Source organism: Camellia sinensis, chromosome 3 (genome assembly GCF_055761805.1).
Source record: "Camellia sinensis isolate YWXY chromosome 3, ASM5576180v1, whole genome shotgun sequence".
Lineage (NCBI taxonomy): Eukaryota > Viridiplantae > Streptophyta > Magnoliopsida > Ericales > Theaceae > Camellia > Camellia sinensis.
Genome location: NC_138963.1, coordinates 49,988,262 through 50,010,631, shown reverse-complemented (window position 1 = coordinate 50,010,631; position 22,370 = coordinate 49,988,262). Strand labels below are relative to the sequence as shown.

General features: G+C 35.9%; 1 protein-coding gene across 1 annotated transcript; it reads left to right on the top strand.

Moving 5' to 3' along the window:
• Positions 1 to 8,211: 8,211 nt before the first annotated feature.
• On the top strand, positions 8,212 to 17,924 carry LOC145821501 (uncharacterized). Its single transcript, XM_082918023.1, has 4 exons — positions 8,212 to 8,391; positions 15,623 to 15,761; positions 15,833 to 16,764; positions 16,878 to 17,924. Exons 1-4 carry the CDS (start codon positions 8,212 to 8,214, stop codon positions 17,922 to 17,924), a joined length of 2,298 nt encoding a protein of 765 aa, XP_082774149.1.
• Positions 17,925 to 22,370: the final 4,446 nt, after the last annotated feature.

Genomic DNA, 22,370 nt, shown 5'->3' with positions numbered 1-22,370 from the left:
ATTGGACAAATAACATACGTCAGATTTCTTTATTAAGATATTACTTACAGTGATCTGCCAGCGGATTTGCCCTCGTGCTTGACCCTACACATTTCATGAACATAATGGGTCACAAATGATTCATTCCGTTCTTAATTCATATATTCCTCTTAGGCTTCGTTCTTATCCTTTTAACTCATTTACAATGCTTAATTCATGCCTAAGAGTGCTCATAAATGAAAGAGAACGGAAAATGAAACACAAAACACCTTTACAAAATTTCTGAAATAGGGGTCCCCGCTCGAGCGTGGGCTCCGCCGCTTGAGCGGACCCTCATGGTCTGCAAAAGTTCTGGTTGCCTCATTTTTACGCTCGAGCGTGAACTCGGACGCTCGAGCTGAAAGTCACACTACAAGGTTCCCCGCTCGAGCGTTAATGTCCCTACTCGAGCGGACATCAATGTTTGCAAAAATACTGGGAGCTCATATTTCACGCTCGAGCGGCGCTTTCCCCGCTCTAGCGGACATCACGAATTCTGGGTTTTCCAAAACTGTTCTTGAGGCTCAAATTCGACATTCAAAGGCTTTAAACACTTGATTTTGGCCCAAAAACATGGAAACACATTGTATATCATGAGTATACAAGCAATATGAGGCCAATTGCTCATAATCATAATCCGACCCTCAATTCATCACAACAAAACACATAGCTTATAGCGATCCTGGGTTTACCCTTGTTGTACAGTGATCCGGACATGTGTCCGTGGATGTTGGTTGTTGTTTATTATCTTATTTGCATCCTTTTTACTTTGTATATTGAGTATGGGATGTGTTGGGCAGGTTTGTTACAGGTTGGTTGTGTTTGGGAGCCTAGTGTTGCTGCCCAGATTTTTGGCCCTTCGCTCGAGCCAGGAGTTTGTCGCTCGAGCTAGAGTGAGGTTCGTGTCTGGTGGGTCGAGCCAGGGTGGCTTCGTTCGAGCGAGTGTTGCGTCTGGTTCTGGACCTGAGAGTTGCCTTTCTTGGCTCGAGCGAGCTTCCTTCGCTCGAGTGGTCTGGGTTTTTCTTCGCTCGATCGAGAACTTCTTGGCTCGAGCGAGAGTTTTCTGTGTCTGGTCGCTCGAGCGACCAAGTCTACGCTCCAGCGAGCGTGTTTTATATCAGCGGACAGTAGCGTTTTTGAACATCACTTTTTCACTCCCTTTTTCTTTCAAAACCTAGATCCGACACCCTCTCTCTCTAAACTTACATTCTCTCTAAGAATTGATCTCCCTAGAGTGTGAATCTAGCCTAGAGCCTTTGTTAAAAAGATAGAGGGCGTTGAGAGCTTTGATTTAATCTGAAAAAGTTTGGATTTGGAGCAAGTTGATCTTCGAGTCTTCATCTCCTTTTTGGCTCAAACTTTGAGGTAGGGATATCCTACTCTTCACTATGGATTTTGTCTGTAAATTTTGGTATTTTGAGATGTTGGGCTTGGCTTGGTAATTTTGTGAAAGTTTGGGGCTTTTGTGTAATTTTACAAAAGTTGGGGTTTTATTCATAATAAACCTAGATGCATGTTTGGCATAGAGAAATTGAATGAATGTTAAATCATTGATGAAAATGGGACCTAAGGGTTGAAATAGTAATTATGGATAACGACCTAATTACATTATTGATTAATTGGGATAATTAATGGTGAGAAATGAGGAAATGAAATGTTGATTGAATATCCATTTGTGCATTTATTTTCTGTTTAGAAATAACTGCTTGGGCTATCGGTGGAGGATAGTCGTGATTGTTGTAGACAATGCATGATGATTAGGCAAACTGAAACTAATCAATGAAATGTGTCATGGAACTTGACGATTGATAGAATACATTAACTGTATGTATTGGGTGATTGTATATAGAACCAATGTGTTTATATACGTTATGTGTAGAGGAGGAGATAGGGGATGTACTCTGCGGTTTAGGGGAAGATAGGGGATGTACCTCTAAACCGGATAGTGTTGGGAGAAGATAGGGGATGAACTCCGTAGATACAGCTCATATGCTTGTCTAAAGAAGTGAAGATAGAGCTTATATGCTTATCTTTGTGATGTGTGGATATAGCTTTTATGCTTATCTGTGGATATTGTTGTTATACATATCTGCTGTAGAATGTGGATATAGCTTATTTGCTTATCTGAGAATGTGGATATTGTTGTTATACATATCTGTTGAGCATGTGGGTAGTGCTTATATGCCTATCTGTTGAAAAAGGGGAAATGAAAAGTAATTGGGACTTGTAAGTCGTTTGACATAAATATATGATTTATGTGATTGCATCAGTGTTGGCCATCTATCAATTGCTAATCTTTTAGTCATTGTTCATGGTTGGTTTAGTATATTTCTACTGGGCTGTGGCTCACCCTATATGGGAATATCATTTTCAGGTGCAGGAAGCATGCCACCTCCAAGGACATAGCTGGGAGGCTAGAGGCGGACATACTTTTGTCGCCTAACTTTTGATGTATTACATGTAACTTCAAGCCAAGGGCTTAATGTGTAAACGAGTTAGTACTCTTTTGTTGTAACCAAGTTTTAACTTGGAAAGCTGTAAGCCCGTAGGGCATTTTGTTTTGATGTTAACATGTAATACTTATGTAATGGAACTTTAATGAATAAAAGAATGTGGTTAGCTTCTATGTAAATGCATGTCTTATCTGATGGGTTTAATGTTGCTCTTTTGAGGGCGTTACATAGCTTCAAAATTCAATTTCAATACACATATGCTCAAACTCCAAAAACTCTTTGAATTATACATGCATGCTTACTTTTGACTCCAATTCCATTTTTAATGACACCATTGGCAACTACAATCATGAAACTCAACAAAACCATGCTTGCATGTATGCTTCAATGCTCAATTTTTCAGAATCAACATATTACATGCTAGTTTATGCAAATTCATGGCAATTTTATGCATGCATGAACATACCAACTTCAATTCAAGCTCTAGATGATCATTTAACTTGAATTCACAAAATCACAACTTCAATCTTATGAAATCATAACCAATTACTCACCTAGAAGCTTAAATCTTCCAAATTATGGTTAATTCTTGAGTTACACTCTAAGATCTTCAAGCTTCTTGAGCAAATCTTCAATGTTGGCCCCTCTCTCTCACTAGGTTCGGCCCTCTCTCCCTCTAGAGAGTTAATCTCAGCCAAATTGAATAAAAAAAGAGGAATTGAGTGTATAATGGCCCTTTTATACAAACTCCCTCAATCACAATTATTAACACTAATTAATTGAGCACTATACCATCAATTTAATCTATTTAATTTGATCCAAATCAATTTTTAATTAAATTTCACCGTAGGCTGTAAAAATTATGCTAATCACAATGGCGTAGTCAATTTTGGTTTCTGTGGCCGATAAGACCTTCAATTTAAATTCCAAAGCAGAAAGTCAGACAGATTTTCTTACGGTGAACATATAGAAATTCAAAACCACATATATTCATATAAATGACACTCAAAATCATATCAAACACATAATCACATTCGTAATTAAGATTAATTAGCATAATACAGAGCAGGGTTATCCCAATGAGGGTGATTTATTTAAAGAAAATGTTACAGGCTCCAAATTTTTTACCAAATAAATGACCAAATTGGATCCATAAAATTGCGAATCCCACGCTCATGTAAGACATTTAGTCATTTATTTGATAGAAAATTTAATATATCTAACATTACCTTTTTTTTAAAGACTGAAATAGCCCATTATTAATTACAGGCATGCTAATTACAGGTGGTGTGATTTGTTTAAATATCTTCCAGTTATATTTAATTACATGAACGGGTTTATGTGTTTCCCCATTATCTTCACTAAACATAACTTAATCTTAATTTTTTAATTTTTTGATTTAAAAAAAAATTCAACATTTATTGACTTTTTCCAACCTACTGCCGCACTTTTCAACTTCTCTCACACATTATGGTTCGTGATGGAATTATTAAATTATTTTTCTAAAAAATCTAAAAAAAATAATTTGTATATTAAAAAAATATCTAAAATAAATATAATTTTTTTATTAAAAAATAACAGGTTGTAATTACAAAAAAAAATAAGAAAAAAATTTACACTGTGCATTTCATTAATAATGCTTAAAAAATGTGTCAAGTGTTTGTGTAAAGGCTTGATACGTGTCCACTCTCAAATCTATAACTATATATGATATAAGAAAAATAGTGTTTCTAACCCGCAAGCCTTGTGAGAGCTCTAATAAACCAATCTTAATCTTTTAATTTTTCGACTTAAGAAAAAAAAATCTCAACATTTATTGACTTTTTCCAACCTACTAGTCTTTTTGACTTCTCCATATCTACTGTCGCATTTTTCAACTTCTCACATACACTATGGTTAGTGATGGGATTATTAAATTATTTTTATAAAAAATCTAAAAATAATAATTTGTATATTAAAAAATATCTATAACAAATATAAATTCTTATTAAAAAATAATATGTTGCAATTGCAAAAAAAGAAAAAAAAAGAAAAAAGAAAGAAAAAAGAAAAAGAAAGAAATTACATTGTGCATTTCATTAATGATGCTTAAAAAATGTGTTAAGTGTTTGTGTAAAGAATTGATACGTGTCTACTCTCAAATTACCAAATGAATATAGATAAAACCAAAGAACTCAGCTTCAACGGCTAACAAATATTAGAAATCCGACCATTAAAGCCTAATAACTATTAATTAATAGAATTTAGGAATTGAAAGATCTCAAACCACTTTTCTTTGTCTTCTCAAATGTTCATTTTTTTTTCATTCATTTTAATATTGATAGAAAATTGGACATGTGGAAGAGTAAGAGATATTAAAATGATATATTGAATTATGTAATTGTTGTGATGAAAAATAAAAATTGTCTTCCTATTCTATGGCGATTTATCTAGTTATACCTCAAATTAAAATGTTAGGTGTGCTTTTACATTATTGAATGTTGCGTTCATTTTTTTTTAGATACTTTGTTTCACAATTGTTTGTGTTTTGTATTATAAAATTTATTATATCTGTGTTTGCTAAAACTATTAGATGAACTTAATGCAAGAAGTACAGACAATTTCAATGTCACTCTTGGGATTAGAAGTACAAAAAACCATATACAAAAAGTATATGAACAAACAAAATTTTACAAAAATTTGTTTGCGAGTCTCACCTCTTGAAAATCCTATAATCCATTTATTTTTTATATTATATTTTATGTTTGGTTTTTGTACTTTTTTTATATAGTTTTTATTTGTTTTCTTTAAAAGTTTATTTTTAAAAATTAATAACTAATTAAATAAATAAATAAATAAATCATTTTCTACTTCAAACAATTTCATTTTTGTTTTTTATTTTTTATTTTTTCTTAAAGTAATTTTAGTTTTGGACAATTACTTACTTCTTTTCTATATATTGTAATTTTGTGCATTTTAAGTGTATGATGTTTCTACTAATACACTCAAAGATGCATTATGAAAGAAGTATCATGCGAAAATCAAGCAAGAAGAAAAACAAATAAATAAAATAATACGATGAATGTGGAGCAAAGATCAAAGATCAAAACTCCCAAAGCAAGAGTAAACAAACAGGCAAGCAAGTAGAATAAAATGTTTAATAATAGACATTTGAAAATTTGCAACAAAATTTTATAACTTTTGTTTTTGCTAAAAAAATTCTATTTACTACTAACTAAATAAAATGCTTTTAAAAATATTTGCAACAAAATAATTTTTTATTTTTTTTTTAATAAAAAATTTGAAATTAAAACTATAGTAAATTTATGTAAGCATAATTGCTAACCATATTTTTTTTTTACTTAATGTATAATATTATATTGACAACCTTTTTCAGGTTTATTTTTTTAAGGATATATATAGAAGTAAAAAAATGTCGCTAGGAATATTTTTTTTCTTAATTTAGTTATAAATTTTTCCCGTATATTATTTTTAAATTTTAAATAAAAACAAACATAAAATAATTGATTGAAGATATGTTGCATTTGTTATATTCCTTTTTATGTGTGTAAAAAAAAATTAAAAATCACAATTCGCGTATATAGAAATAATTGTAAACACAACTCATGTATAACACAGGCGAAAGATTAGTTATTAATTACAGGCACGGGCATACAAAACTTTGTTATACAATGTGAGTAGGAGACAAGAGATAAAGAGAGTGAGAGTGAGAGTGAGAGTGGGAGTGAATATGTTTAGTGAGAGGGATTAAATAATTATGTTTAATCTAAATAAAAGAGTGTTTTCTTTAATATAAATAAATAATTATACAATTTTTTTTAAACATTTTTTTTATTTATATTAAAAACATGCATAGTCTCTAATTAAAAAGACAGAGTGAGTCAGAAAAAAAGGTCCGAATTGTGACCAATCTGTCTCTCTTCATGATACATGAGACAAAAAGTCAACTTTTTATCCATTTTGGGTCACATCATCTCGCACATTTTTTATACATTTTTTCAAGAAAGTCAAAAAAAGCTAAAAAGTCAATTTTTTACCATATTCTCAAAACACCTCTAAATAATTGAAAAGATAAGCATAATTTTTTTTAGAACATGGGAAACATCTATATAATTTGGTAGAACGATTTTCGAAAAAATGTATATTTTTGTCCTACATAGCATCAAGAATGTACAAATGATGGGCATTACTCGGTATATGCAAAATACATACTGTGTGATTGATTTTCTGACTACACTGTCAACTCAGTATTCAGCTGGAGAGCACTAGCAGAATAGATGGCACCTGTCTGACCTGCAACAGAAAGAGAAGATTCCGGTGGTGGTTCATCCACCCGAGGACACTCCGACGATCAAGTCAGTATATCTCTCAAAGATAATCAATAGTGCTAAACTCACTGTTCAGAATATAAATTGCGTACCTTAGACCCATCGGGGGTGCCTTTGTTTTATAGTTAACTCAATCCTTGTCCCAACAAAAGCCTAGCTTCAATGGACTTTAGCTCAGTGCTTATCCAGGACTTTTCAATAGATAGAGATAAACTCTCTAAGAGTTTTATCTTTATCCAGGCTGAGTCCCCTCATCATTCTAGGACTCTTGTGCCTTATCCGCTTATCTCGGATTCCGATATCTTCAGAGATAACCTCGGCCTTGCCGAGATAACCTCGGCGTCATGACCAGGACACGTGGCACCTCGGCTAATGCGTCGGCGTCACCTTGGCCACGTGTTGGTGCTCAGAAAATATATCCCCACACATAAGCTCGGGGTAGAAAAGTAATTCTTGATTTTGAACTTTGAGGAAAACTCGGGGTAGAAAAGTAATTCTTGATTTTGAATTTTGCACAGAAGCTCTTGATTAGCTTACTGTCAAATTGTGTTCCATTGTCAGTAACTATTGCTCTCGGAATCCCAAATCTGGTGATGATGTTCCTCCATATGAAATTCTTCACGTCCACATCTCGGATCTTGGCTAGGGGCTCAGCTTCTATCCACTTGGTGAAGTAATTTGTTGCTACTAGCAAGTACTTCCTTTGTCTAGTTGCTTGGGGCAGTTGCCCAATGAGATCCATGCCCCATTGGGCAAACGGCCAAGGACTGGATACTGGGTTCAGGTCTGTTGCTGGTTGGTGTATTAGAGGTGAAAACTTTTGGCACTTTTCACACTTCTTCACATAGGCTTCTGCATCTCTCTGCATGTAGGGCCACCAATACCCCTGCGTAATGGCCCTATGGGCAAGTGATCTGCCCCTAGCGTGGCTTCCAAAAACTCCTTCATGTATTTCATATAAAAAATCTTCAACTTGTGAGGGATGTACACACCTTAAAAGGGGTCCAGTGAAGGATCTTCTGTAAAGGTGTCCTTCTGCTGTCAGACTGAATCTTGTCGACTTCAATTTGATCTTGTGTGCCTCCTTGTGGTTATCTGGCAGCTTCCCTTCTTTTAGGAATGCAATAATTACATCCATCCAGCTTGGTCCCATGTCCACACACATTGCTTCACACTCTGTGGTTAGTGGTTCGATGCTCATGCCCGACAAGTAGTCGACCATTATCATCCTTGCTTTTCCAGGTTATATTGCACTAGCCAGGTTGGCCAGTGCATCAGCGTGACTGTTATCATCTCGGCTAACCTGATGTAGTCGGCAATTCTGAAACAAGGCCACCAACCTGTCGACCTCTTTTACGTAGGCCAACATCCTTTCATCACAGACTGCAAACTCGCCCGTTGTCTGGTTGACTATGAGCTGGGAGTCCCAGAAGACTATTACTTCATCTGCTTCAGCTGCTACTGCTAGGTTCAGTCTTACAATCAATGTTTCATACTCTGCTTCATTGTATGAGGCCTTGAACCCCAAAAGAATGGACTGTTCCACTATCTGTCCATCTAGAGATACCAGTACTACTCCTGCCCTCCCTCTTGTCAGTTTGAGCTCCCATCGACAAACAGTCGAAAGGAGTCGCCGATGTAAATGCTGCAGGGTCTGAGTTTTTCCTTCTTCCTTTGTTTTGTTGAATTCGACTGGGCTTTTCCTTACTTGCTTGGACATCGTTCACCGCGGCTCAACGAAGCCCGATGTACGATGGATTCTAGTGTGAACTCGGCCACGAAGTCGGCCAAAACTTGGCCTTTGATTGCTGTTCTGGGTCTGTACTCCAAGTCAGACTGTCCCAAGGCCACTGCCCATCTGACTATTCTTCCTGTTAGGTCTCCCTGCTACAATAGGGACTTCAATGGATGTTCAGTTAATACCACAATCTTGTGGGCTTGAAAGTAATGGTTCAGCTTCTTTGAAGCCATTACTAGTGCCAGTGCCAACTTCTCTAGGTATAAATACCTGGTTTCTGCATTAGCCAGGGTTTTGCTTACATAATAAACAGCCCTTTGTTCTCCTTTTTCTTCTTGGATTACCAGTGCACTTACTGCATGTTCTGAAACTGCCAGGTACAGGAACAACTCCTCTCCAGGTTTTGGATTTGAAAGAACTGGAGATGTGGTCAGATACTTCTTCAAGTCGGCCAAGGCGACTTCGCACTCCTCGGTCCATAAGAAGTCTGTGGCTTTCTTCACTAAGTTGAAGAAAGGTTTGCACTTGTCTGAGCTTCTGCTTATGAACCTATTTAGGGCTGCGGCCCTTCTAGTCAGCATTTGTACCTATTTTGCCGACGTCGGGTTCTTTAATTCCAGGATGGCCTTGATCTGATCTGGGCTGGCCTCAATGCCCCTTCTGGTCACCAAGTATCCTAAGAACTTACCAGATCCAACTCCAAATGCACACTTCGATGCATTGAGTCAGAGCCGATATGTTTTAAGGATTTCAAACACTTTTTTTAGGTCGGCCAGATGTCCCTCAGGTTCTTTGGTCTTCACGACCATGTCGTCAATGTAAACTTCCACCGTTCGGCTAATCAGGTGTCTGTACATCTTGGGTACCAATCTTTGGTAAGTTGCTCCTGCGTTTTTCAACCCAAAGAGCATCACTCTGTAGCAATACAGCCCTTTTGGGGTGATAAACACGGTCTTCTCTTCATCTGGGGGGTACATGGCTATTTGGTGATACCCCCTGTAGGAATCCAGGAAGCTTATCCTTCCATGCCCTGAAGTGGCATCCACCAGCTGGTCAATCTTGGGTAAAGGAAAGCTGTCTTTCGGACAGGCCTTGTTTAGGCTGGTAAAGTCAACGCAGACCCTCCATTTATCATTCTTTTTCTTCACCACTACTGTGTTCGATAGCCATGTCGGGTAATTTACCTCTCGAATGGCCCTGGCCTCCAGAAGTCTGTCTACTTCCTCTTCCACTGCTTCGACGTGTATCAAGGTCGGTCTTCTTGCTCGTTGGATTACGTGTTTTGCTGACCTATCAACGTTCAGTTTATGACAAGTGACCTCGGGGTCAATGCCAGGCATTTCGTAAGGCGTCCAAGCAAACACCTCAATATTTGCTCTCAAAAAAGCTTCCAACTCTTTTTCCTCTTCTTCGGCTAAGCCCGAGCCGAGAAGGAAGAAGCATTCTTCATCCCCCTCATGGACGAGGATTTTCTTTAGTGCTTCTTCACTCTTCTCGGCTGGCTCCTTGCCGATATCCTCTAGGACCTCTACGTCCTCGCCTTCGAACTCTGCCTTCTCTGGTTTTCGTATGCTGCAGGTGGATTTCATTGCTGCCATGGAGCAATTCTTTGCCTGCAGCTGATCTCCTCTATTCCATGTGCTGTTGGGAACCGCAATAGTTGATGCAATGTTAAGGGAACAGCCCCCATCGCATGCAACCACGGCCTTCCCAAGATGATAATGTAATGGGAGGGTGTGTCGATTATAGTGAACTCTATCTTTATCTTCTTGGTGCCAGCCTGTACCTCCAAGCTCGTCGTTCCCAGTGGCCATGTCGGCATTCCATTGAATCCAACCATTGGGCTATTGGATTGCTCCATATCGTCTGGGTAAAGGCCAAGCTCCTTGAAACATCTGACGTACATGATGTCACAAGAGCTGCCTTGGTCGATTAAGATGCGCTTCACTTGGCATTCCCCAACCTAGAGGGATACTACCAAGGCATCGTTATGTAGATGCTGCACCATCTCAAGGTTGGCTTCAGTAAAGGACACCGCTGGTCCTTGGCACTCCTCTGCCCGATGTCTCTTCTCCCCGACTTGGTAGACATGCTGTAGGTGTTTTACCTTCTGGGTCTCCCCCCAAATCTCGTTTTCGTTGATCTTCGTGTGAATTACATTAATTACCCGAGGTCCTCCTACCTTAGGTTGCTGTGCTGGGAGAGGCGGGGCTGCTGGTGCCTGAGGCAGTCTTGCTTGTTCTTCCCTTGTCCTAGCCTCATCGACAAGGTCTCTCAGATGGCCTTGCCTCACCAGGTCTTCTAAGTGTGTTTTCAAGGCTCTACAACCTTGAGTCATGTGCCCATCTTTATTGTGGTAAGCACAATGTCTGCCAAGGTTTCTTCCTATAAACTCTCTTGGTGCCCTCGTTGGTGCTCTGAAATAGGGTTGGTTCCGAATTTTATCCAGGACTTTGTGAATTATGATTCGGAACACAGTTGTAACTGCCTGAGTAGCCCTTAGTCTTATCTCTTGCTTGATGGATACATTGTTACCTCGGCATCGCTTCGGCGAGCCGTTTCCTTTTTCTTGCTTTGTCTCCTTAGTCCCCAATATATCTTCCTTAGCTCTGGCATACTTCTCGATTCTAGCCATGAGCTCTTTCATGCTTTTTGGCAATGTCTTTGCCAAAGATTTTCTTAGTGGACAGTCATCTTTTAGGCCGTTCTTGAAAGATACGACCGCCACCTCTTGATTACACTCTGGTATTCGGTTGAACACCTCATAGTACCTTTTTGCATAGGCCCTAAGGCCTTCATCCTTACTGATCTTCAGAGCCATCAATGCGTCCACCCTTAATGGCTGCAGCTTGTTTGTCACGAACCTGGCCACAAACATCTCGGCCAGGCCTTCCCAGGTCTTCACACTTCCCTTCGGTAGTTTGTGAAACCAATTTGATGCAATCTCCTCGAAGGATGAGGGGAACACTTTGCAGAGCAACGACTCGTTCCCACTATACAATGCCATTGAGTTCAAGTATAATCGAACATGGAAGTTGGGGTCTGACTTACCATCGTATATTTGGAACCTCGACATGCTGAATCTCTTCGGCGCCTCAAATTTGTCCAATTCCATTGAGAAGGGTGTTCTCGGCTTATCAGGGGAGGTTACCTCGGCATCGGCATTCTGTTGCTTCCTCTTGAGGTAATCTCTCAAGTCCTCCTTTGTTCTCCCAAGAGCTCGGCTATCTCCCGACTTTAGTCATTTCGGCATACTACTCTCAGCTTCGTTGTAGGCCCTTTTCGACCTTTCTCCATGACTTGTGTCGAAACACAGCTCCTGCCTTTGAACATGCCGATGTTCTCTGGAGTCTGTTTCCTTGGTGCGATGCGTCCTCTGCGATTCTTCTCTTCTCGACTCTCCTCGTCCGACCTCTCTTGAAGGCTGGTAAGAGTGTCTTTCACTCCTAGTGTGCTGAGGGGCTATTGGGATTGGTTTCTGCCCTCCCTTCTGGGCATTGGCCGCTAGAATTGGCGTGTCCTGCAGCGGGAATGGTGGCTGCATGACGTTATTTTGCATCATAAAATTGACGACCGGTTGCAGGTCTGCCAATTTGTATGCCATCTCTTTCACCTCTTCGTCCCTCCGCAAGCATCTATCCTTCCATACCTAGAGGTCGTCCTCGTTGTAGTATATGCTTCGATCTGGTTTCTTTGGCACGTCGCCATCTTGGCCGACGTCTTTATTGCCGTGATTCTGGTTCTGAGTCTCCTCATTCCAACCATCTTCCTCCACATTTGGGTCAACGTGTTTTCCACTCCCAGTAGGGATTTCGTCCCCAACCTTATCCTTTTGTTCGTCGCTAGCCACCTATTCTCCTTTCTTTCCCATAGACGGCGCCAAATTATGTGAGTGATTTTCTGACCACACTGCCAACTCAGTAATCAGCTAGAGAGCACTGGCAGAATAGATGGCACCTGTCTGACTTGCAACAAAAAGAGAAGATTTCGGTGGTGGTTTGTCCACCCGGGGGCACTCCGACGATCAAGTTAGTATATCTCTTAAAGATAATCAATAGTGCTAAACTCACTGTTCAGAATATAAATTGTGTACCTTAGACCCATCAGGGGTGCCTTTCTTTTATAGTTAACTCAGTCCTTGTCCCAACAGAAGCCTAGCTTCAATGGACTTTAGCTCAGTGCTTATCCAGGACTCTTCAATAGATAGAGATAAACTCCCTAAGAGCTTTATCTTTATCCATTCTAAGTCCCCTCATCATTCTAGGACTCTTGTTCCTTACCCGCTTATCTCAGATTCTGATATCTTCGGAGATAACCTTGGCCTTGCCGAGATAACCTCGGCGTCATGACCAGGACACGTGGCGCCTCGGCTGATACATCGACGTCACCTTGGCCATGTGTTGGTGCTCAGAAAATATATCCCCACACATACATCCCAAAATTAGTTGGGATGTAGTTTTGAATATGTTGCTAAGTTAAAAACAAAAAACAAAAAAAAAATTGTAATCCCACCTTTACATTTTGACCTCATATTTGTAACAACGAATTTGATAAATTAATTTCATATGCCAAGTATTTTTATATCTTAACAAGTATTTTCATTCTATTCAAGAGTGCATGCTTTGAGTATGGGTGCTTTTGATGCTATGGTAGTGGGCGAAAAAGCTACGGGAAAGAATAGAAAATTCAAGAGTGCATGCTTTTGGGTTTGGGTGTCTTACTTTGGGTTTGTGGCAAAAGAGAGTGCGGTAGCATGGGTACGTTTGCCGTGGTTTGTGGGCTGTGTGGGTTAATTTGTGGAGATTATGTATTTTATTTGTTGAGTTAAGTTCTTAATTTTTTTTTTAAAAAAAAACATGGTGGGTCCAAGAGGTTAGTTGTATGCAGGGGTGGAGCTATGCTTTGAATAGTGGTGTCAATTGACACCATTGAATATCAAATTTTTGATAGAGCATATATAAAAAAATTATGAGCATTTACAAATTGAACTTAGTGGGCCTAAATAAAATAAATTAATTTTTGAACTTTTACAAATTGACTCCAGTAGGTGAAAATAAAATCAATCTTTATTCAGAAATTTAGGCTTTTAGAAACAAACCAAACATTTGTTCATTCCTCTTCGTTCATTCGCTGGAGTAGTTGTGATTGCCAAGGCTTTTGATCTAGTTTAGGCCATTTGGTCTTTGATTGTGGCACCAAGGTTAGCTGTCTTTTACTCTAAAACCTTCTCTCTCTCTCTCTCTCTCTCTCTCTCTCTCTCTCTCTCTTTTTCTTTTTTTTTCCAATTGTTTTGATGGGTTTGTCAATATTTGGAATTATATAGCAACTATGCCTAGGGTTTTTTTTGGAGCTTATTAAGTTTTGAGATTTTCACTAGTTTGGGCTACTTTTGTCAATGTGATTTGGCAATATATGAATTTTATAGAGTATTATGTGAATGTTAGGTTGACAGATTGTGTAGAACTAAAATATGATATATGACATTGATGATACTTTGTTAAATGACCCTGCTAAAGGAAATTCCTACCTGCGCCACTGGTTGTATGAATGCAAGTAATAGTAGTAGGAGTATTTTTTTATTTTTTGAATCTCTCTCGATACATGTCTCTTCCTGTACTTTTAATTTTATATTGTTAATGAAATTTTTCTTTACTGATAAAAAAAAAAAAAAATCACTCTATTCTATATAAGGTAGATAGAGGAGTGTCTTGAGAAGAGGATTTCTTAAAGAAATTGTGTATGGCCTAATGATTTTTTAAGTGTGAAATTGATACCTATTTTTTTTAGGGATTTTTGGTAAAACACCCTTTTTGGGCCTTTTTATTAGGGTAAAGGATAACCCAATCAATTTTCTTTCAAAATGAATAGGAAATGTCTACCTTAATAAGGACATTTTATCATTTCTATTTTTTTATCACAATATTGCTCATCTATATATACATATCAGACATTTGAAATATTTGAAATATGAGCTGAAGATCTCGCAGGAACGAAATCAGGAACGAAATCAATGAAGACGATCTCCAAATCTAAAGATCTCGCAGCCGAAGATCTCTCTCTTGGTCAACAATAGACGATCTCGCCGCCGATGATCAACACTCTCAATTAAACGAGAGTTTGATTGAGATTTGTGACTGTTGATCAAGTTTTAGAGGTTTTTCTTCTCAATTAGGTATGTTGATTTGTTGATTAATTTGTTTTGTTTTTTTTTGTTTTTTTTTTTTTTGATTTATTTTTGTTGTGTTTGATCTGATTTTGTTTGACAGAATCAGAGTAAAATTTTACTCTGGTTCTATTGCTCTTTTTTTTGTTTCAGAGAATGAGAGTAAAATGTTACTCTGGTTCTATTGCTCTATTTTTTGTTTGAGAGAATTAGAGTAAAATTTTACTCTAGTACGTGCTCTGTTTACAATGAGAGTAAAATTTTACTCTGGTGTTAGAATGACATTTAAATTTTACTCTGGTACTTTTAGATTCAGAGTCTAACATTTTACTCGTTTTTCAGAGTAAAATTTTACATTTGTACAGAGTAAAATTTTACTTTTAGATTCAGAGTGTAACATTTTACTTATTTTTCAAAGTAAAATTTTACTTTTATACAGAGTAAACTTTTACTTTTAGATTCAGAGTGTAACATTTTACTCTTATTCAGAGTAAAAGTTTACTTTTATACAGAGTAAAATTTTACTTTTAAATTCGGGGGTTAACATTTTACTCTTATATTCAGAGTGTAACATTTTATTTTTATTTCAGAGTAAAATTTAATTTTATGCAGAGTAAAATTTTACTTTTAGATTCTTACTCTAACATTTTACTCTTATTTCAGAGTAAAATTTTACTTTTATGCAGAGTAAAATTTTACTTTTAGATTCATGTCTCAAGTTGTGCTGGTGACACACTGTATGAGTTGTCAATCTTTGGCAAACCAAATAGTAAAAATTAACTCTAAAATATAGTACAATGTTACACTAAACCACAATAAAATCTTATCAATTAAAACTAAACACAAATTGACTTTTGGACTTGTAGTGGCAGTAAAATTTTACTTTGATTGACAGTAAATTTTTACTGTTAATTGATTGCAGCTTTGTAAAATGGTTCCACCTTTTATGTTGCTATGCAAGTATGGTGATCGTACCATTGTGTTCAAGGTTGTGTCAAACTGCACGTTGAAGGATTTAATTGATTTCTTAAGTTGTAAATTGAAGAAGTTTGACAACAGTGGTTGCATACTGTTATCGTACTGTTTGCCTAGACATTCGCAATGCATGATTGATGATGATTCTGATTTTCAGAATATGTTGTCGCTTGTTATCCCCTTGGTGTTGACCGAGTTGATGTGACTATTACTGAAATGGGCATTTCAAATGAAAAACATGGAGTTAGAGAATCAGGGGACGCTAGTGGATCCAACATTACTGATGATGAAATGGATTTACTCGCTATGTTTTGTCAACATGAAGAAAGGACTTTGTTGTCATGTGGATGGGTGAATGGAATTACTTATGTAGGTCAAAGATTTATTGGAGGTGCAAAGGATTTCCGGATTGCATTATATAAATATGCCATTGAGATAGGATTTGAGTTTGTGTATGTGAAGAATGAGAAGTGTCGGGTCACTACTGTGTGTTCAATGCGGGAGTCCAAAGCTTGTTTATGGCGAGTACATGCATCTCTAGAAAGTGCTAATAATTTTTTCTACATTAGGACTCTACATAATGAGCATACTTGTGGAGCTGCAGTTCGTACTTCTAAAAACTCAAGGATGAGTTCAAATTTGGTTGCAAGTTTGATTGTTAATAAAGTTCATGGGAATCCCCAAACTCGTCCAATTGATGTTGTGCGTCAATTTACAGATCAATATGGGCTCACCATTACGTACAATCACGCTTGGTTAGGAGTTGAGAAAGCTAGGACTACTACTTTTGGAGATTTCTCTATGTCTTATGATGAGATTCGATGGTATATGGATATTGTAATGAGAACAAATCTTGGTAGCTATTTGCGTCTTGACTATAACCATCAAAGTGGACGGTTCAAGAGGTTTTTTGTTGCGTTTAATGCTTCCATTCAAGGGTTTAGGCATTGTCGTCCTCTATTGTTTATCGATGGGACTTTTCTGAAGGGGAAATATAAGGGCACCTTGTTAACAGCTTTAGCGAAGGATAGGGATCTAGGTAGATATTACTATAGTTTATTCAAAAGTAACAAGTTACTTATTCTCAGAGTAACATGTTACTTATTTTTAGAGTAACATGTTACTGTTATTCAAAGTAAAAATCTACTATATTTGTCTTTTTTGTTTAATATACTTACATATTGTAAAATGTTATTTTTCAGGTTTTTTCCCCTCTTGCAATGGCAATTGTCAATACGGAGACTATAGACAGTTGGGAATGGTATTTTATGCATTTGTCGAATATATTGTTGGATGAAAGACCAATTACCTTCATATCTGATCGGAACGCAGGACTTTTGGAGGCTTTACCCAAGGTTTTACCTACTGCTTACCACCATTTTTGTCTCCAACACTTGAAGGCCAATTTGAGGGATAGGTTCTCCGGTCCAAGTTTCAGCAATACTTTTAGGGGTAGAATAGTTTTTTTGTTTTCTTCATGTGCTTATGCTCCGACAGTGGGATGTTTTAATCAGTGCTTGAAAGAATTACAAGATGAGGGAAAATGGATTGTTTGTAGGTTTCTATCCAATTTGCCCTATGACAAGTGGACTAATGCATATTTTAAAGGACAAAAATACGGTGAAATACACTCGAATGTGGCAGAGTCTTTCAATTCATGGATCCGTCAAGCTCGTCATTTGCCCACTACGAAGATGATTGATTTAATTAGGTTGAAGATCATGGATTTGATGTCGAGAAGGAGAGAACAAGATAAGAAATGGAATACTTTTCTTTGTCTGGAGATGGATTCAACATTAGTAAATGCTCTTAAAAGTGGAAGAACTTGGTTAATTAGTCGTTCAAGTGATCATGTTTTTGAGGTTCAATCCCGACCATCGATTAGCGTTGACCTCTTGAATAGAACTTACTCATGTTACCAATGGAAATTGAATGGATTTCTTTGTGCTCACACGATGACCGCTATCCAAAAGAGCGAAGGTGATTTGTATGCACATGTGGAACCATTTTATTACACTAGCAAGTTCAAAGCTTGCTATGCTGAGTCCGTTTATCCAATACCCACTGTTGAGAAACCTCTTGCAGCTATAGATGATCTTGTTGCCCTTCCTCCAATTTGTAAGAAACCACTTGGTAGGCCAAAGAAGAATAGGATTCCATCTAGGGGTGAGAAGATAAGACGAGTACAGTGTGGTAGATGCGAGAAGTACGGTCATAATAGGAATACTTGCAAGGAGACATTGCCGTGAAAGACATTATTGATTTTGTAATAGAAGTATGAAAATAATGTAGTTCTTCTGTAATAAATAGTCCATAACAATAATAGTATAGTATTTTAGACTAGATTTGTAAGGAGACATTGCAATAAAAGACATTTTTACTATGTTCTTGAATGGTTATCTGTTCAAGTTTCTGATTTGCTTTGTTGTTGAGTTTGACATTTTAATATATATTTTTTTAAAATGGTTGAATAACTTTCATGTAAATGAACTTATAATGGAGTTTGTTCAGTAGGTGTGAAGATTTGAAATGGCTGTGCTCAGCCTGTGCTTTCAAAGTAAAATTTTTCAGTATTTCAGAATAAACTTTTACTTTATTGCAAAGTAAAATTTTACTTTTTCCAGAGTAAAACATTGTCATCATTCACATGAAAGTAAAACTTTACTGCCTTTCAACGTACAAATTTACTATGTTGTTGAATGGTTGTCTATGGGTGTGTTGAGCTTGTGGTTTCACAGTAAAATTTAACTTTATTTAAAAGTAAAATGTTACTTTTAGATTTAAATTTTACCTTATTTTAGAGTAAAATTTTACTTTTAATGGAGGTAAAATTTTACTTTTGTGCTGCGTAATATTTTACCTTTGATTCATAGTCTAACATTTTACTCGTTTTTCAGAGCAAAATTTTACTTTCACACAGAGTAAAATTTTACGTTTGTTCAGAGTGAAATTTTACTTTTAGATTCAGAGTGTAGAATTTTACTTGTTTTTCAGAGTAAAATTTTACTTTTGTGCAGAGTCTAACATTTTACTTGTTTTTCATAATAAAATTTTACTTTTATGCAGAGTAAAATTTTACTTTTAAATTTTGGCTGTAACATTTAACTCTTCAGAGTGTAACATTTTATTCTTATTTCAGAGTAAAATTTTACTTTTAGATACTTTTTGTAAAATTTTACTCTTATTTCAGAGTAAAATTTTACTTTTGTGTAGAGTAAAATATTACTTTTAGATTCAGAGTGTAACAATTTACTCATATTTCAGAGTAAAGTAAAATTTTACTTTTATGCAGAGTAAAATTTTACTTTTACGTAGAGTAAAATTTTACTTTATTTCAGATAGTATGTCAGCCCCTCAAAAAAACATTTCCAACCTGCAACAAAATTTATCACAATACACAAACTCCCCTGATGATCATCATGCAATCTTTGTGCAAAAATAATCTAACAACACAACTACATGTATCATCAAAGATACACAGGTATAACCTATATCATTGTATTCTATCCATAACAACGTTCATTCCTAGTCAAAACAATATCCTGCTATAATAATGTATTAACCACCAAACCACAGTAAAATTTACTAGAATAATAGACATAGCATGTACTATCTAATACTCTTTTAGTATTCTTTCACTTACAATTACTTTTTCACCATTCTTTCATTTACAAAAACCGAAATTACATACATCATTCACAGTAGTTCCCCAAAAGTTGTCCACATTGTCGTCCTTGAGGTCTTAGCTCTTGTCCATTTTTTTTTTTTTGAGATTGAATTGTTCCTCAGTCCATGCTTTTGGATAATCATTCAAAAATTGATGCACTATTGATGCTCGAAAATTGTTAATTTCATCATCTTCCATAGAATTTGCAATAGGCTCATCTCTTATGATTTGGTGCATGATATAACATACAATAATTTCCTCACTTTCTTCAGTTCTTCAACCAATGCCATATTCTCACTTTTCAGCCTCTTGTTTTCTTTTTGAACTCGTTCTAATTTCCCAAGATCAATGAAGTCCTTCAAAGGTTGATCATCTTCTAAAGCTTCAGCTACATGATTTTCATCTTCTTTAGTCTTCAAATTTTCCTTCATGTCCAATGCATCTTCTTCCTCATCATTGCGAATGAGATCCATTTCTTCTTTCGAAGTGGGCTTCAGTTCATCGTGATTTACCTGCATTTGAAAAATAGAAAAAGAAAAAAAGTTAGCAATGAAGCAAACTTTAACCACCAGAGTAAAATTTTACTCTGTTTCAAAGTAAAAGTTTACTCTGATTCTAAGTAAACTTTTACTCTAATTTTAAGTAAACTTTTACTCTGTTCAAGAGTAAGTAAAATTTTACTTTGATTGTAAGTAAACTTTTATTTTGATTTAAAGTAAACTTTTACTCTTTTCAAGAGTAAGTAAAATTTTACTCTGATTGTAAGTAAAAGTTTACTCTGATTGTAAGTAACTTTTACTCTGCTCAAGAGTAAGTAAAATTTTACTCTGATTGTAAATAAAAGTTTACTCTAATTTAAAGTAAACTTTTACTCTGTTCAAGAGTAAGTAAAATTTTACTCTGATTGTAAGTAAACTTTTACTCTAATTGTAAGTAAACTTTTACTCTGTTCAAGAGTAAGTAAAATTTTACTCTGATTGTAAGTAAAAGTTTACTCTGATTTAAAGTAAACTTTTACTCTGTTCAAGAGTAAGTAAAATTTTATTCTGATTGTAAGTAAAATTTTACTCTGATTGTAAGTAAAAATTTACTCTGATTTAAAGTAAACTTTTACTCTGTTCAAGAGTAAGTAAAATTTTACTCTGATTGTAAGTAAACTTTTACTCTGTTCACGAGTAAGTAAAATTTTAATTTGATTGTAACTAAAAGTTTACTCTGATTGTAAGTAAAAGCTTACTCTGATTGTAAGTAAACTTTTACTCTGTACAAGTGTAAGTAAAATTTTACTCTGATTGAAAGAAAAAGTTTACTCTGATTGTAAGTAAACTTTTACTCTAATAATAAGTAAACTTTTACTCTGTTCAAGAGTAAGTAAAATTTTACTCTGTTTCAAAGTAAAATTTTACTTTGATTATAAGTAAACTTTTAGTCTGATTTAAAGTAAACTTTTGCTCTATTCAAAAATAAGTAAAATTTTACTCTGTTTCAAAGTAAAAGTTTACTCTGATTATAAGTAAACTTTTACTCTGTTCAAGAGTAAGTAAAATTTTACTTTGTTTCAAAGTAAAAATTTACTTTGATTGTAAGTAAACTTTTACTCCAATTTTAGGTAAACTTTTACTCTGTTCAAGAGTAAGTTTTCTCATGTAAGTATAATTTTAAGCAAAGTGAACCAGTAAGGCTGAGTTTGGAAAAATGATACCTCTTCGGGCTTTAGTGTTTGCAATGACCTCTTCATAGCTTTTTCCTCAACGTTGATAAGTCCCATCGAAGGAGCCTTGGACACAAATTTTTTCCTTGAGGTTGAATGAGGGTAGTATGCTCGCATAACCAGTACTATAAAATAAAAAATCAAAATTAGTTAATTCTCTAAAGATAGATTGTATAATCTTTCAAGTAGTTCAATTTACTTACCAAAAGAAAAAGTACACATCCAGTCACATTTTCAGGACTTCTTAATGAAGAATGGATTGAAGTAGTCAACGTGGATGCAACTGCAGTCGACCATGCACACGAATTCATCATTTCTAAATCTTCTACAAGGGCGACAAAAGCCCATCCAACTGTTAGACCAGTTGTTGGTAATAACAAAGTTGCCACAACAAATAAATACATTATACGGGCAACATCCTCAACATCAACTGTCGTTATGCCTTCCAATGCATCTCCTAATGCCTCTCGCAAGCTCTTTACGGATATTCCTGACATATTACGAAACCTTCTCTGTACAAAAGCTGATTCTTGTTTCTTCCCATATGAGACGTCTACGTTTTATCCCAAAAATCAAAATAACGTCACTGTCTCGTATGTCACATGTCTTCTCCACAAGCTTAAATCCCTTTGCATGAAAGTCAAAAAATTTGATCACATCCATGACATTATCATCAACTTTCTTGAACTTCTTTAACACCACATCTTCTTTCTTCCAAAAAGATTTAAACAACATCCCAAAAGATGTTCTCTTGAGGGTAGTAATATGTCTTTTAGTGAACCTCGTGTCTCGCATTAGGTTTATCGGTGAAACAATATTTGACCTATATTGTTTCACATAGTTCTCCCTCTCCCGTACTCCGTGTACAATATTCAACTTCGAAGGTTTTGTTGTTGAAGGCATTGGATTGCTTTCATTACAGCCTTCATCATCACTAGCATTGGATTGAACTTCTTTACTACTTTTGCTTTTTTTTTTAGGGACTTTCTTTTTTTGTATAGCCGTTGGTGGAACTTCAAAATCATCATCATCATCATCACCACATTTGCTTCTTGTAACAACCATTTTAAAACAGTAAAAAGTTTCCCTATATCAACAGTGTAACATTTTACTTTAAACAACAAAGTGACAAAATAAATAAGTACTAAAGAAAATGCACAAGCATTGTAATGAGACAGTAAAGTTTTACTCTGTTTGGCAGTAAAACTTTACTTTTATTGGAAGTAAAATTTTACTCTGATTGAAAGTAAAATTTTATTCTGAACAATACCCTAGGAAACAAACCAAAAACACATACAAAAATTATAGAACCAAGAA

What these genes read in the sequence shown, in the direction of transcription:
- LOC145821501 (XM_082918023.1), top strand. Translation starts at nt 8,212, where the DNA reads ATGAGCTGGGAGTCCCAGAAGACTATTACTTCATCTGCTTCAGCTGCT. An exon ending in CTACTCCTGCCCTCCCTCTT is followed by an intron (nt 8,392 to 15,622) that starts GTCAGTTTGAGC and finishes AATTGATTGCAG; the next exon opens with CTTTGTAAAATGGTTCCACC. An exon ending in GAAGAAGTTTGACAACAGTG is followed by an intron (nt 15,762 to 15,832) that starts GTTGCATACTGT and finishes TCTGATTTTCAG; the next exon opens with AATATGTTGTCGCTTGTTAT.